Below are 14,252 nucleotides of genomic sequence, written 5' to 3' on the forward strand. Positions count from 1 at the left end.
TGGGGGGGGGGGGGGGGGGGGCAAAGTTTGTTGTACATTATTGGAAGGAACAGCTGTCTACTCACCAGAGAGCGCTGGTCATAGGCTGAGGGATCCATGGAGGCAGTACTTCCACGGCGAGACTCTCCTTGACCAATCCCTGCCTCTGAATATCCTATCCCCGCCTCTCCGTACCTAGATCCCGCCTCTCCATACATAAGGCTCTCCCCTAGTAATGACTCAGGGCCCAGGGAGCTCTTTGGTGTGGGCATAGGTGTGGCTGCCGTTCGCATAATTATTGGAGGAGCCAATGAGCAACGAGGGTCGACGTGACCATTGGCTGTCATCATCATCATCTTCTCATCCTCCTCAAAGTTATCGGACTTCTTGTCATTATCAGACTCCGACCGGCTGGCATCACCCTGTCACACACACATGCCACAGGCAGGTAAAGACACACACACGCACACACACACACACATACACATACACATACACACACACACACACACACGCGCACACACACACACACACACACACATGAACATGTATCGACACACAGGATACACAGACAGTAGCCACACACACACACACACACACACACACACACGCACGCACACACACACATATATATAGACACACATTTATACACACAGGGATGATAACAAAATTTGTAAAAAATAATCAGCTTTCCCCTTAATTAACCACCATGACGAAGGTTATGAATTATAACCCTAGTTATATTAATGCTGGCAAAGCGTCTTGCTTCACCTATTGGACTGTTCCTGCGCCTATAGGTTACCTCTGAAATAATTTCACTCAATGCACGTTCGACTCCTCTTCTGATAGCACCGGAGCAGACTGGCAGCTCCACCATGGCCCTTTCCAAAGATCTAACCCTAACTAACCTTACTGTCATGCACTTCAAATTTCTTCAAGTTTCTTTAATAGTTGTCATACAGAAGTACAGAATACTTTTATACAAAATGCTTCTTACTGTTACGCTCCAGAGACTGTGCAAGACAAGATAAGTATGAAATAAAATAACATAGTATAGCATGTAAATTAGAAGTAAAAAAATGAGGTCACAGTGTTCAGTATAGACATATGTACAATGTTCGATGCAGAGTAGACGTAACTGAGTTACCATATAATATACAATACTGTGTAGTGTACTAATATACAATACTATATAGTGCAAGGCAGAAATAGGATGAGGTGCAATTTAGGTACAATTTACAGTAGGTGTACGAGTTGTAGTGCAAATCCTTTATCAATAAATATAAAGTGTGTTTGTGTGATCTAAAGTGTGGAGAGTGGGTGCTGCAGTGTGTTGTTTGTTTAAGTGAGTGTGTGCATGTGGGTGTGTGTGCTGTGTGCATTTGATGGTTGTTGCATAGTGTTTATTGTTCGTTTAGCAGCCTGATGGCCTGGGGATAGAAGCTTCTTTCTGTGCTCGCCTTAAGACTCCGGTATCGCTTGCCTGACCGCAGCAGTTCAAAGAGGCGGTTGTTCGGGTGGCTCGAGTCCTTAATAATTCTCTTAGCCTTCCCCTTGCACCGCTTGTTGTAAATGTTCTGGAGGGTGGGAAGCCCCCCTCCAATTGTGCGTTCGGCTGAACGTGTCACTCTTTGTAGTCTGCTACGGTCTTGTGCAGTGCTATTCCCAAACCAGGAGGTGATGTTGCCAGTCAGGATGCTCTCTATTGTACATGAGTAGAAGTTCCTAAGGATCTTCTGACTGACTTGGAACTTCCTTAGGCGCCTGAGGAAGTAGAGGCGTTGTCGTGCCTTCTTCACAACACTGTCAATGTGTGTGGTCCATGTCAAATCCTCGGATATGTGGGCTCCGAGGTACTTGAAACTGTTCACTCTCTCAACCGGTGCCCCGTCGATGCTGAGGGGGCTGTAGTCCTTGACCCCCGACCTCCTGAAGTCCACAATCATCTCTTTTGTTTTGCTGACGTTCAGGGAGAGGCAGTTCTCCTGACACCACTGTGACAGGTTCTCTACCTCTTCCAGGTAGGCCCTTTCGTCGTTGGCAGAGATCAGGCCCACCACTACTGTGTCATCAGCAAATTTGATGATGGTGTTGTTGTTCCGCTGTGCTACGCAGTCATGTGTGTACAGGGAGTAGAGGAGGGGGCTCAGAACACAGCCCTGGGGGGCCCCTATGTTGAGCGTGATGGATGAGGAGGTGCAGTTGCCTGCTCTTACCACCTGGGGTCTGCCCGTCAGGAAGTCCAAGACCCACTGGCAGAGGTCATAGTTCAAGCCCAGGTCCCTGAGCTTGGCTATGAGTTTGGAGGGGACTATGGTATTGAATGCTGAGCTGTAGTCGATGACAGCATTCTCACATAGTTCCCCTGCCTCTTGTCCAGGTGTGATGCTGCTGTGTGCAGCACATGGGCTATGGCATCCTCCGTGGACCTGTTGGGGCGATATGCAAATTGCAGAGGGTCCAGGTTGATGGGGAGGGAGGAACAGATGTAGCCCTTCACTAGCTTCTCAAAGCACTTCATGGCTATGGAGGTGAGGGCTACAGGGCGGTAGTCGTTGAGGCAAGCGGGCGTAGATTATTTGGGTACAGGGATGATGGTGGACTTCTTCAGACAGGTGGGGATGACAGCCTGTTCCAAGGACAGGTTGAAGATGTCAGTGAATACCGGGGCCAGTTGGTCGGCACAGACTTTTAGGACGCGGCCGGGGATGCCGTCCGGTCCTGCTGCCTTCCTGATATTCACTTTTTTAAAGATCCGTCTCACCTCATGCTCTGTTACCCTGAACACTGAGTCTCCATCAGCAGACCCCCCCCCCCCATTGCCGTGGTTTGTAGGCTTGTCCTAATAAACTAACCTACACTGTAACATGCAACACTTTGATGAACATTGTTACTCAGCTGATAGAGTTGTACCCTTCCTGATGACTTGTCGTACAGAACTTGTAAGTCGCTTTGGATAAAAGCGTCAGCTAAATGACTAAATGTAAATGTCTTAGGAAACTCTGTCTCAAGTGCATGGCAAAGTATGCCATCCTCCGGTCCTAGGATGGTGTCTGATGACTTTGTTTCTGAAAGGTTGAACCATGAGAACAGAGGTTGCGCTACATCCACTACCTCAGTTTACACAGGGAAGGAATTGTCTAATTCCAATCTTGGTGTAAGGCCAGGTCTCTTGACCCGATTTCCTGTCTTCTGGAATCTCACCTCGACTGTGAAAGACAAGCTGTCTCTGCTTGTCACCAGGATTTTGCCGATAAGCCTCTTTTCAGCCACCCACTGGACAACGATTCCTGAAGGGAACGAGGTACCCCCCTGTGAGCCTTTGCAACAGGCCTCCTTGAGTCATTTGTCTTGTAAGAAATTATTCTTAGAACATTCTACCCTCCTACCCACTTTGATCATGGAGAAAGGAGAATGCATCTGTTATGTTCTTTCCGTGAACTCTCAGTCTATGTGAGACACACTGCTGACTTCAGGTCCACTCGACAGTTGCTCATGTGTCATGGTGAGTCAACCAGAAGCCGGACATACTGGTTGTGAGAGGACATCACCTTCTGCTACACTCGGGCAAGACAGACTCCACCTGTCAGGGTCACGGCACACTCCATGCGTGGAGTGGCTGCCTTCTCTGCCCTTCTCAGAGAGGTTTTCAGTGGGAGACATATGTACACACAGCAGCCTCTTGGTCTTCCATTTGTTTCTTTATCAGGTTTTACCTGTTGGCCATGTCTGGGATTTCTCTCTCCCACTCTGTCCTCAGTTTGGGAGCCCTCCCTCCCTCATCTACCTACTGTAGCTCCAGCTAGCTGTGAGGTTACTCAGGCTCCCATACTCTCCCAGTAAGGAATGTATATGCACAATTAAGCACTGGAATGACTTTTCTTGTTCAGGTTACTCCTTTACTGATCCCCCAGTCATTCAGATTGTTTCCCTGCTTAATACTTCTCTGTCCTATAGGCATGAGAACATTTGGGCTAGGGTCAGTTATTTTACTCATGTGTAAAGAGGGTTCCCTAGTCCGTCTGTTACCATTAGTAACCTAGAGTAGTTGGCTACCCTGCTCTCCCTATTCCCTACCCTGTATCTATTCGTGTTAGACTAGGGCAAGGTTTTATTTCCTTCTCAGACATTTCCTCAGACATGTCAGTCTTGGATATGTGGCTGGTGCACTTGTACTGCTTTTTGACAGGGACATGAGTTGTTTATTCCTCTACTCTGGTCTTTTAAAGAGCCAACTGATCAGGGCTTCACTCCATCTTCACCTATTTGTCCAATAGGCGAAGCAAGATGCTGAAGCCAGCATGATATATAATGAAGGTTTAATTATAACTCTAGTTATAATAATGCTGGTAAAGCATCTTGCTTTTACTCCCTGTTGTCACTAGTTATTTTCCTTACATGAAATAAGCGTTGGGAGGGAGATTAGCAGTAACCACACCTGCTATGCAAGCAGAGGGTCCTGGTCAGTAACAGGACCACGACCACAGGTCGTTGAGCGGAATTCTTGGCATCTTGGAATGCCTATAGGCGCAGGAGCAGTCCAGTAGGCAAACAAGACTCGCTGAAGCCAGCATGAGATAAAACCTGGATGCCCAAAACAAAAGTGGCGGCTCTCACCTCAGCCTGGAAGCCCTCAACCAAGATGGCGACCAGCAGGTTGAAGAGGACGTAGTTACCGAATGTCATGAGAGCTACGAAGTAGAGAGCTGCCAGAGGAGAGGTGGAGGCCATGCCGTTATATAGAACCAGATTCCAATCCTCCTGGGTCAGAATCTGAGAGAGAGAGAGAGAAAGAGAGAGAGGAGGAGGATCATATTTTAGCCATTACAGCACTGATCTCCTGAGGTCTGTGTGCTTTAATAAAAGCCAGCATTGAGCTACTTTTATTGCCATCATGCAATAATTCTTCAGCCTGGTACACATGGGGGTTTACTATTGGCTACTGTGGGTGTGCATGTGTGTGTGTGTGTGTGTGTGTGTGTGTGTGTGTGTGTGTGTGTGTGTGTGTGTGTGTGTGTGTGTGTGTGTGTGTGTGTGTGTGTGTGTGTGTGTGTGTGTGTGTGTGTGTGTGTGTGTGTGTGTGTGAATCATTGTGAGTGATGAAAGCATTTAAGACTGAGCTGAAGTTCATGATGCAGCATGAAAACCCACTCTATCTCTGCCCACTCATTATACCCTGTGGCAATAGTACCATTCACAGCTCTCTGTTTGTGTGTGTGTGTGTGTGTGTGTGTGTGTGTGTGTGTGTGGCTATTCCTCACGTGTCTATAGACCTGACGTATTTTGGCTGCTTCCCTGTTAGCCAGAAACAGCCTGGACCCGTTAGCATTACAGATCAGGTCAATGACATCAGGTAATTTAGTGTTAGCAACGTGGCTCTTAGAATTTGGCTAATTAACAACATAGATATATATCACTAGATGACTCACCCGCACTGCTGGCCAATGGAGACCGACGTTGCCACATGGCGGCCATCTTGCGTGGGTGGAGCACACCTACTCATAACATGCATGTCTATGGTGCATGTACTATTGAAATAACCATAGCTTGCAAAATGAGATGTAGTTATCATACTGCAGACTTATAATGGACTTTCATATATATAAAAAATGTATTAATTAAAAAAGAATTCCAAGAATCATAGCAAGTTAATAATGTTTGTAATAAACCAAACCGTTTGTAAATCCGTCAAGATTTCAGCGAGTTAAGAGTATTTTTGTTTGTGCAGATCATCACCTTAAAGGAAAACGCCAACATTTTGGGAAATTTGCTTATTTGCCATCTTCCCTGGAGTTAGACAAGAAGATACATACCCTTTTCTTCTCTGTGCGTGCATTAGGCTTAGGGAACAGTCGCACCGTTAGCCTAGCTTAGCTTCATCACTGGAAGTGGGTCAGACCTGTACCCTGACGTTCCCTACAGTCACGAAATACACTCCAAATACAACTCCAAAACGTTCCTGTAAACATGTTGTGACCTGTGTATTTACCACGTGGAGAAATTAAAAATAATTGAATTAGACAATTACGTTTTCTAAGCAAATATACTCTGAACAATTTTTTGCCGAACCACTCCTCTCGGGGCGCAGTCAGTGATTTCACACAACGCAGTGATACTTACTAACGTGCCGCCGTGTTTGTTTACATTCTCATTTCATTCAAAGGATCCGAACCGATTGAAGTTTATGGATACCATGACTTAAACATTTTAAAATCCTCTTACCTTGACGATTAAAAGCCTCCCCAATTTAGAAAACAGTATTCCCATGGCTGGTGTTGATATGCTGCTACTGTAGCTAACGAAAACCAACAACCGGACACTCAAGCAGATAACGAGGGTAATAACTTCCGGTCGGGGGGTTCCAAAATAAAAGAGCGACATCTATAGCAGCGGAAATATGTTTATTTTGTACATTATCAAACGTTAACACGAACCTAAACTAACTATAGGTTAGTTGTAACGTTAGTTTAGGTTCGTGTTAACGTTAGATAATGTACAAAATAAACTTATTTCCGGTGCTTTAGACGTCGCTCTTTTATTTTTAAATCCCCCGACGTTATTTGCTTTAGTGTCCGCCCGGTTCTGTGTTTGTTGGTTTCCGTTAGCTAGCAGCATATCAACACCAGCCATGGGAATACTGTTTTCTAAATTGGGATGGCTTTTAATCGTCAAGGTAAGAGGATTTTAAGTCATGGTATCCATAAACTTCAATCGGTTTGGATCCTTTGAATGAAATGAGAATGTAAAGAAACACGGCGTCACGTTAGTAAGTATCACTGCGTTGCGTGAAATCACTGACTGCGCCCCGAGAGGAGTGGTTCGGCAAAAAATAGTTCTGAGTATATTTGCTTAGAAAACATAATTGTCGAATTCAATTATTTTTTATTTCTCCAGGTGGTAAATACACAGGTCACAACATGTTTACAGGAAAGTTTTGGAGTTGTATTTGGAGTGTATTTCGTGACTGTAGGGAACTGTAGGGAACTTCAGGGTACAGGTCTGACCCACTTCCAGTGATGAAGCTAAGCTAAGCTAACGGAGCGGGCGTTCCCTAAGCCTAATGCACGCACAGAGACAACAAAGGTATGTATCTTCTTGTCTAACTCCAGGGAAGATGGCAAATAAGCTAATTTCCCAAAATGTTGGCGTTTTCCTTTAAAGCAGTAGTCCACTCAAGCAAGATGGCCGCCGGTGAACTAGGCGGGAGACTCCGCCTTGAGCCATCTAGTGTTTATATATCTATGGTTAACAACACATACCGTATAATCCTGCTGGAAAGCATCATTTGACCTCTCACCTCCACATGCAGTTTAATTGACAGAAATACTGCTAAACGGGAAAGGAAAACATATTGTTCATTTGTGACACAGGTGGGAAAAAAGGAGCCTCTGTTTAACACTTTGGTTGCCACTTGTTAACATGGTAAAACATGGTTGAATGCCACCACCCACTTCAATGATAGCGTTGTGAATGCATAATCTCTGTCTTAAATTATGGCTATGTGTCTAATCTGCCCGTCGCTTATCAATGACTTGTTTGCAGTCAACATTGTCGAAATTGATTGTTTTTTAATCGGTTCATTTCCGTTTTATAGCATTTTGAAAAGCCCTCGTTTTTCAGGAAAATATATAGATTCCGTGATAAACGGCATTTTCTGGAATACACAAAAAACTTTGTCATTTTTCTGCCTATTTATTAATCGTTTTCAAATAAATGCTAGCTTATCCATAGTATATGTGTACTTATGCAGGCTAGAGAAGCGATCTGAAAAATATATTCTCATTTCCTGATCGCACACACACACACACACACACACACACACACACATGGGGCACACGCTGATATCTCTGTGAAAATAGATCCGATTACCCCAAGACTGGTAAAATAAATGGCTTACCTCAGATCAGATGTTCTCCAAAAAGATTATTCCAATTCCTGATCGCCATTCCAAATATCGATCGCGTTTATTGATTCAGTTTTGGGTACCAATGCGATTTTGTGTTTTTCCTCAATATCTCTGCAATGCCTGCGAGTTACCAGTAACTGTATTTGTCATACCATGACAATTCACGACAACTTTTAAAACGGATCAATTTATTTATATGTATAAATCGCATTCAGGAAATTGGGCGTCAGTGGAGAAATGGGAAGAGGGGACAGTGGAGGCGCATGTATTCCATGTGTTTTCCGGCTCGGCGATCACTTCGGTCTCTTCAGATGCCTCGCCGGAGAAGTAAAATGAAGAGGCTGGGCCCCCCCCCAGTCTAATCCAATGGGGTGCAGTACCATCCGGAGAGACGATAGGGGGCGGTATTTTCCCAATGGAGCTCAGAGAGAGTCTGCAGCACTAGCGTGAGGCTCGATTGATGAAATATGAATTCAAATCACTAATAAAAAAAAATACGACAAACAAACGCTATATAGCGTTGGTGGCATTCAACAGTCGGCATGAACTAACGACAAAACGTGTCCGTGGCACTCAAAGTGTTAATGACGACAGCATGTGAGAGGTTTATAGAGTTGGTAAGGACAATATCACTCCCTTAATAATCAGTCAGCTCCACTCAGCACTGGCTAAAATCAAGTCAAGTCAAGAGTTTTATTTGTCACGGCATACAAGTATACAATGAAATGCGGGAGGTCTTGCCTGCAACGATTGTGCATAATACAATAATAATATAATAAGAATCCAATAGGACGACATTGTGCAATAATACAAGTAATCAAAGTAGGGCATATCGGTATATGTACATGCATAGCTGTCAACACTCACGGTTTTACCGGGATTCTCCTGTTTTTCGACCCTCTGCACGGCCTCTTCACGGCTCACGGATTGGTACGTATTTTGTACTTATTATTATTATTTTTTTTTTTACAAAATGGGTGCAATTCTCCTCCGTGACGACAGGTGGCAGCAGTGTAGATTAGACCGTTATCACAGGAAGTCAGACCATTGCGACCAGAAGAAGACAGCGACGCGACCGGATAAAGCTCAGAGCTCAGGGGATTGAGTAGACTGACGCACCGAGGCGGCCACGGACCGAGCGTGTCAAATCAACTTAGCCAGTGTCTCTTGATTGCCCACTCTGTGGCTTTTGTCTCTGGAACAAAAGGTTTGCAAATATTCTGTGGATAAAACAATACAAATGCAGGAATGTGTAAATGTGTTGGTTGGTGAACACTAACAGCCGTTTGCGCCTCTGCGCCTCCACTGTCCCCTCCTCCCATTCCTCCACTGACGCCCAATTTCCTGAATGCGATTTATACATATTAATAAATTGATCCGTTTTAAAAGTTGTCGTGAATTGTCATGGTATGACAAATACAGTTACTGGTAACTCGCAGGCATTGCAGAGATATTGAGGAAAAACACAAAATCGCATTGGCTTTTTTTCTATCATTTTTCTCTGTAGAATGAATGAAAACTTTATTTAACAGATTGCAGAATGGGTACAATACAGTACGGCTCAATACAGACATACTACACAGACATAATAGACACACACACTGTTCCAAAAATGATATTCCCATTTCCCACTGCTAAATTAATGACCATAGGTATTTTTTATAGCTTTTTCAGGAACATGGCATGTCTTTTTTTATCATGCATATCCTGTTACCTATATTTTTTAGCATTTTGCACAATCAATGCGGGCGTGACCACCTGCATTTCACTGTATGTGACAAATAAACCTCTTGATTATTCTTGAGTTGTCGTATTAATATGTAGCCTACAGTGATGAAGGTATAAAGACACTGGTAATACATTGATTGATTGCTAACTTTAACAGATGGGTACAATACAGTATTGTGCAATACACAATTGTTAAGGGGATGCAGACCAGAGAAGGACTTCTTCCCCCATTTTCAATTCATCATAACATTTATGTATGAATTGTAAGATTTCAATAAATATGAACATGTTAATGCTACTACTACATAAACTGAATTTATACTGAATTTGTCTTACACTTAATGCAGGGATGTTCACAGCATTTCACTTTCAACCAGGTATCTGATTAATTTAATGTAGCAACTAGTTCACCCAGTCCTTGTTGGACTGATAACTTTAAGTGGTTGCCTAGTGGAGATTTAGGATTCACTGACTGTAGACTGTAAGAAAAAAAGCTGCAAGAAAACTAAATGTCTGGCATCTATGGTTTCCAAATACTGTCAAATTACAGTAAAATCAAATGCATTTACAGATTACAACCTTTATTTAATGGTTAATATTTTGATAAAAGGTAATTTACTGTATTTTTATAGCATTTACACTCTACACAGTAGGAAAACAAAATAATACCGGTTTTGACCAGCAGCGACGAGGCAGCTCCATTGGGAGGGGGCGGGCTGAGGGGCGGGGCCAGGAGAAGGGGCGTGGCTAAAACCTGCACGTTTTTTCAAATCGAAATGTTGACAGCTATGTGTACATGAGTTATTTACAGAGCATGGTAGGACATGCTAGGTCCTGTGGTAGTGCAATACACTGTTAGCTATGGATGAGGCACTGGGTCTTTATGTACACTGCTATACAATGCTATATTATACAATCTCAAGTTATACTATACTATTCTTAAAGTGACCTTTCCTTTTGTAAAGTGACCATTAGTGTGAGCGTGTGCAGCATGAGTGTGTGTGTGCTCATGTTAAAGTGGCTGCTAGTGTGTGAGCGTGTACAGTGTGTGTGTTGTGTGTGTGCTCATGTGTGCTTGTGTGTGGAAATTGCTGCTGTGCAATTTCAGCAGCTCCTGATCACACACACACACACACACACACACACACACACACACACACACACACACACACACACTCACACACACACACACACACACACACACACACACACACACACACACACACACACACACACACACACACACACACACACACACACACACACACACACACACACACACACACACACACACACACACACGCACACACACACACACACACATACACACACACACCAGAGTGAGACACTACACTAGCTTTCTATGGTACATTCTGCCTTTCTGCTGACGCCTCCAATAGAGAAAAGAGCTAAATCTATCTGGAGCGACTGAATAAAAAACTCCACAGAGAGGGAGAGGAGAGAGAGAGAGAGAGAGAGAGAGAGAGAGAGAGAGAGAGAGCGAGAGAGAGAGAGAGAGAGAACAGAGGGGGTGGGTTGAACAATAAGCAGTCATTACATTTCCACAGCATTTGGCTAATGAGCTGAGCTTGGTATCAAACACACACTTGCACTTGCGAACACATAAAAACACTCACAGTAATGCACATGCGCACAAACACACCATGAATTGTCTCACTGCTATAGGACTTAATGAAGGGGCAGAGCCAAGGTAATCTTTCCTGCTGCATCAGAGAACTACAGCCTTGTATCCAGCACCCTGCTTCAATATTAAAAACAACCCATCACTACGGAGCCATTCAATTGTTCTGGATCCAGGGAGACAATTAGCTTAGCTATATGTCTATGCAGTGTTGTCGACACAATGTGCGGTGCTTTATTACTTTTACATTGTGTTCTGCATTATGCATGTACTGTATAACGGACCAATTAAACTCAACCGACACGGTCCATGAGGTTGATCCCAATGTATCTGTAGAATCTTTCCAGGTTTTGGAACCCAGTTATAGACAAAAGGCCTCAAAGCCACCCAGAGAGTTGCCATCAGGGGTGTCAGTTGTCACAACCCGATTTGTCCAGATGCCCTTTGTGCTGTGCTTGTGATGGGCAAACAACCCATCTCAAGCCCCGCCCTATTTTCTTGATCCTCCAATCACAACTGTTGCTTCCCTCGGACAAACCAACGGACCTACTAGCCTAACTATGAAGCTGTTATATAATCTGTGCTGCAAGCTGTCTTTTCATAATAATAATAATAATAATAATAATAATAATAATAATAATAATAATTAATTACATTTATATATCGCTTTTCTAGACACTCAAAGCGCTCCCCACAATGTAGGGTGGACATTGCCTCCTTCACCACCAGTGTGTAGCACCCAACCTTGGGCTACGCAGTCTCAATGGCTGCCATACACTGGCACCAGGCACACATCACACTACACAATGGCTGAAAGGCTCAGAAGACAGGGATTGATATCAGCCAATTAAGGGGACCTGATTGGGAATTTGGCCAGGAACGTCTGGGAACCCCCTACTCTTTACGATAGGCGTCCTGGGTTCTTTAGCGACCAAGATTCAGTCAGGACCTCGGTTTAGCGTCTCATCCGAAAGACGGCACTTGTAGCTGTACGGTATGTACGGTGTCACCGTAACAGGGGCATTGTTACTGACTAGTCCAGAGGACAGAGTGCCCCCTGCTGGACAACAACACCACTTTCCGACAACGCCCTTGGCTGGGGATCGAACCAGTGATCTTCCGATCATGAGTCCGGAGCTCTACTCATGTAGCCACGCTGCCGTCATCATTTATTTGTTGGATTGGTGGGGAAGGTGTTTATGCAGCGACGTTGCTTTGCACTTTATTCAGAGGCTGTCATTTTGTCCGACAGGCGTGTTTTTGCCCAAATATGATGGATGGGAATAACGTTCAACTACCGTTAAGCTTTACTTTACTACATTTCTGAGTAGCAGCTGTCGATATCTCGGTTATAGTTCAAGTTCAAGTTTTGTTTTATTTGTCACATATAAGGTACATTATAGTGAAATGCTTGGTTCTGTTTGACCCTCTTGCTTAATACAGTAAAAAGTTAAAGAAACACTACAAAATATACAATATACAAAACAGAAATGTACAAAATGCAGACTTGAAACAGTCCAGCTGAAATTAAATATGGCTTTTTAATCGTTTTGGATCACTTCCCGGTCATATAATGCACCTGTTTAACGATATATTCCCCAAAATAATACAACAAATACATTTCTTCTTATCCAATGATGTTTTCTTCCTGTAAAACGAAATATGACGTATGCTTACGTAGGCTTTGCAGAAACCAATTTCAACCAATAATATCATGACTTGTTCGCTCTGGACCCCAAGTGTTGACCCCAATGTTTTCAACGATCCAATCAAATTCCTCCCAACATGATGTCCCGCCTGCATGTCCTGTTTCACTTGGAAATACGTCACATTATACAATGGCATGCACATTTCTTGATTCTGATTGGCTGAAACAGTGAAGTTGCCGGTTGTTATTTAGTATAACACACTCCACATGACCCCAGATCCCTCCCACAACCGAATTACTTAATTTTTTCTGTCTGAATCAATCCGCCATAGATAGAAAAATGAATAGCTTTTGAACGAATCCTCCAAAAAAAATACACTCAACTGGAATGTTAGTTCGTTACATACACATGGATTATGTAATTAATTCGTCATGACTCATTGTGAAACAAAAGAAAAATCGCGGAGATATTTTTTTATTTTTATTTGGTCAGATTTGATTGATTGATTGATTGAAAATGTTATTACCAGATTGCAGAATGGGTACAATACAGTACGGCTCAATACACACAATTGTTAAGGGGATGCAGACCAGGGGCGGAGCTAGGGGATGGCTACTTGGGCTCAAGCCCTGAATGTTTTCTGAAAAGCCCCGAATCTATTTAATTTTTTTTTTTTTTTTTTTTGACAATTCATCATTGTTACATGAAAATATGTTTGCACCAGATTTAGCAGAAGCTAATTTCCATCTGTGGTCTATCCAGCTGCTAACTGTATTTGAGTGAGTTAAGTCTTGGTGTCATGGTAGATTCAGACCTAAGCTTTAAATCACAATCAACAAGTTGACAAAAACTTAATTCTTCCACCTTAGAAACATAGCTAAAGTACGGCCATTTATAAATCAAAAGGACGCTGAAAACCAGATCCATGCCTTTATTTCAAGCCAACTCGACTACTGTAATGCACTCCTTACCGGCCTCCCGAAGAAATACGATGATAACTATTCTATTGCAATGCACTATTGCATTATTTTATTCTATTTTACTAACTATTTTATTGCACTGCACTATTTTACTTTGTATCAGTGAATCATAGACGCCTGGCCATAAGAGCATTCGGAGCATCTCTGCTCTCCCACTATTGAACTTGGGGGAGCAAAGGTATGCTCTTGCTCCACCACTTTTTGATCATATGAAAAATATGATATATCCCCCCCAATATATAAATCTAACCATAACTACTGAGTTAACTGAGTTTTATAGTGAAAAGAGCAGCTTTATTGGTCAAGATTGAAAGCTCTATATTGCAGGAAATTGCACGTACAGGTTAATTAAATTTAAAAAATCAAAC

At 43.2% G+C, this 14,252-nt stretch overlaps 1 protein-coding gene across 1 annotated transcript in view; it reads right to left on the reverse strand.

Moving 5' to 3' along the window:
* Positions 1-14,252, reverse strand: part of LOC311240640 (voltage-dependent T-type calcium channel subunit alpha-1H-like) — a 202,018-nt gene that overhangs the window by 67,707 nt on the left and 120,059 nt on the right. Inside the window, 2 exon segments of the mRNA XM_084329212.1 lie at positions 66-401; positions 4,597-4,752. Of these exon segments, the coding sequence (XP_084185338.1) occupies positions 66-401; positions 4,597-4,752 (492 nt within the window).

Source organism: Notolepis coatsorum, assembly GCF_963971535.1.
Source record: "Notolepis coatsorum genome assembly, chromosome: 14".
Lineage (NCBI taxonomy): Eukaryota > Metazoa > Chordata > Actinopteri > Aulopiformes > Paralepididae > Notolepis > Notolepis coatsorum.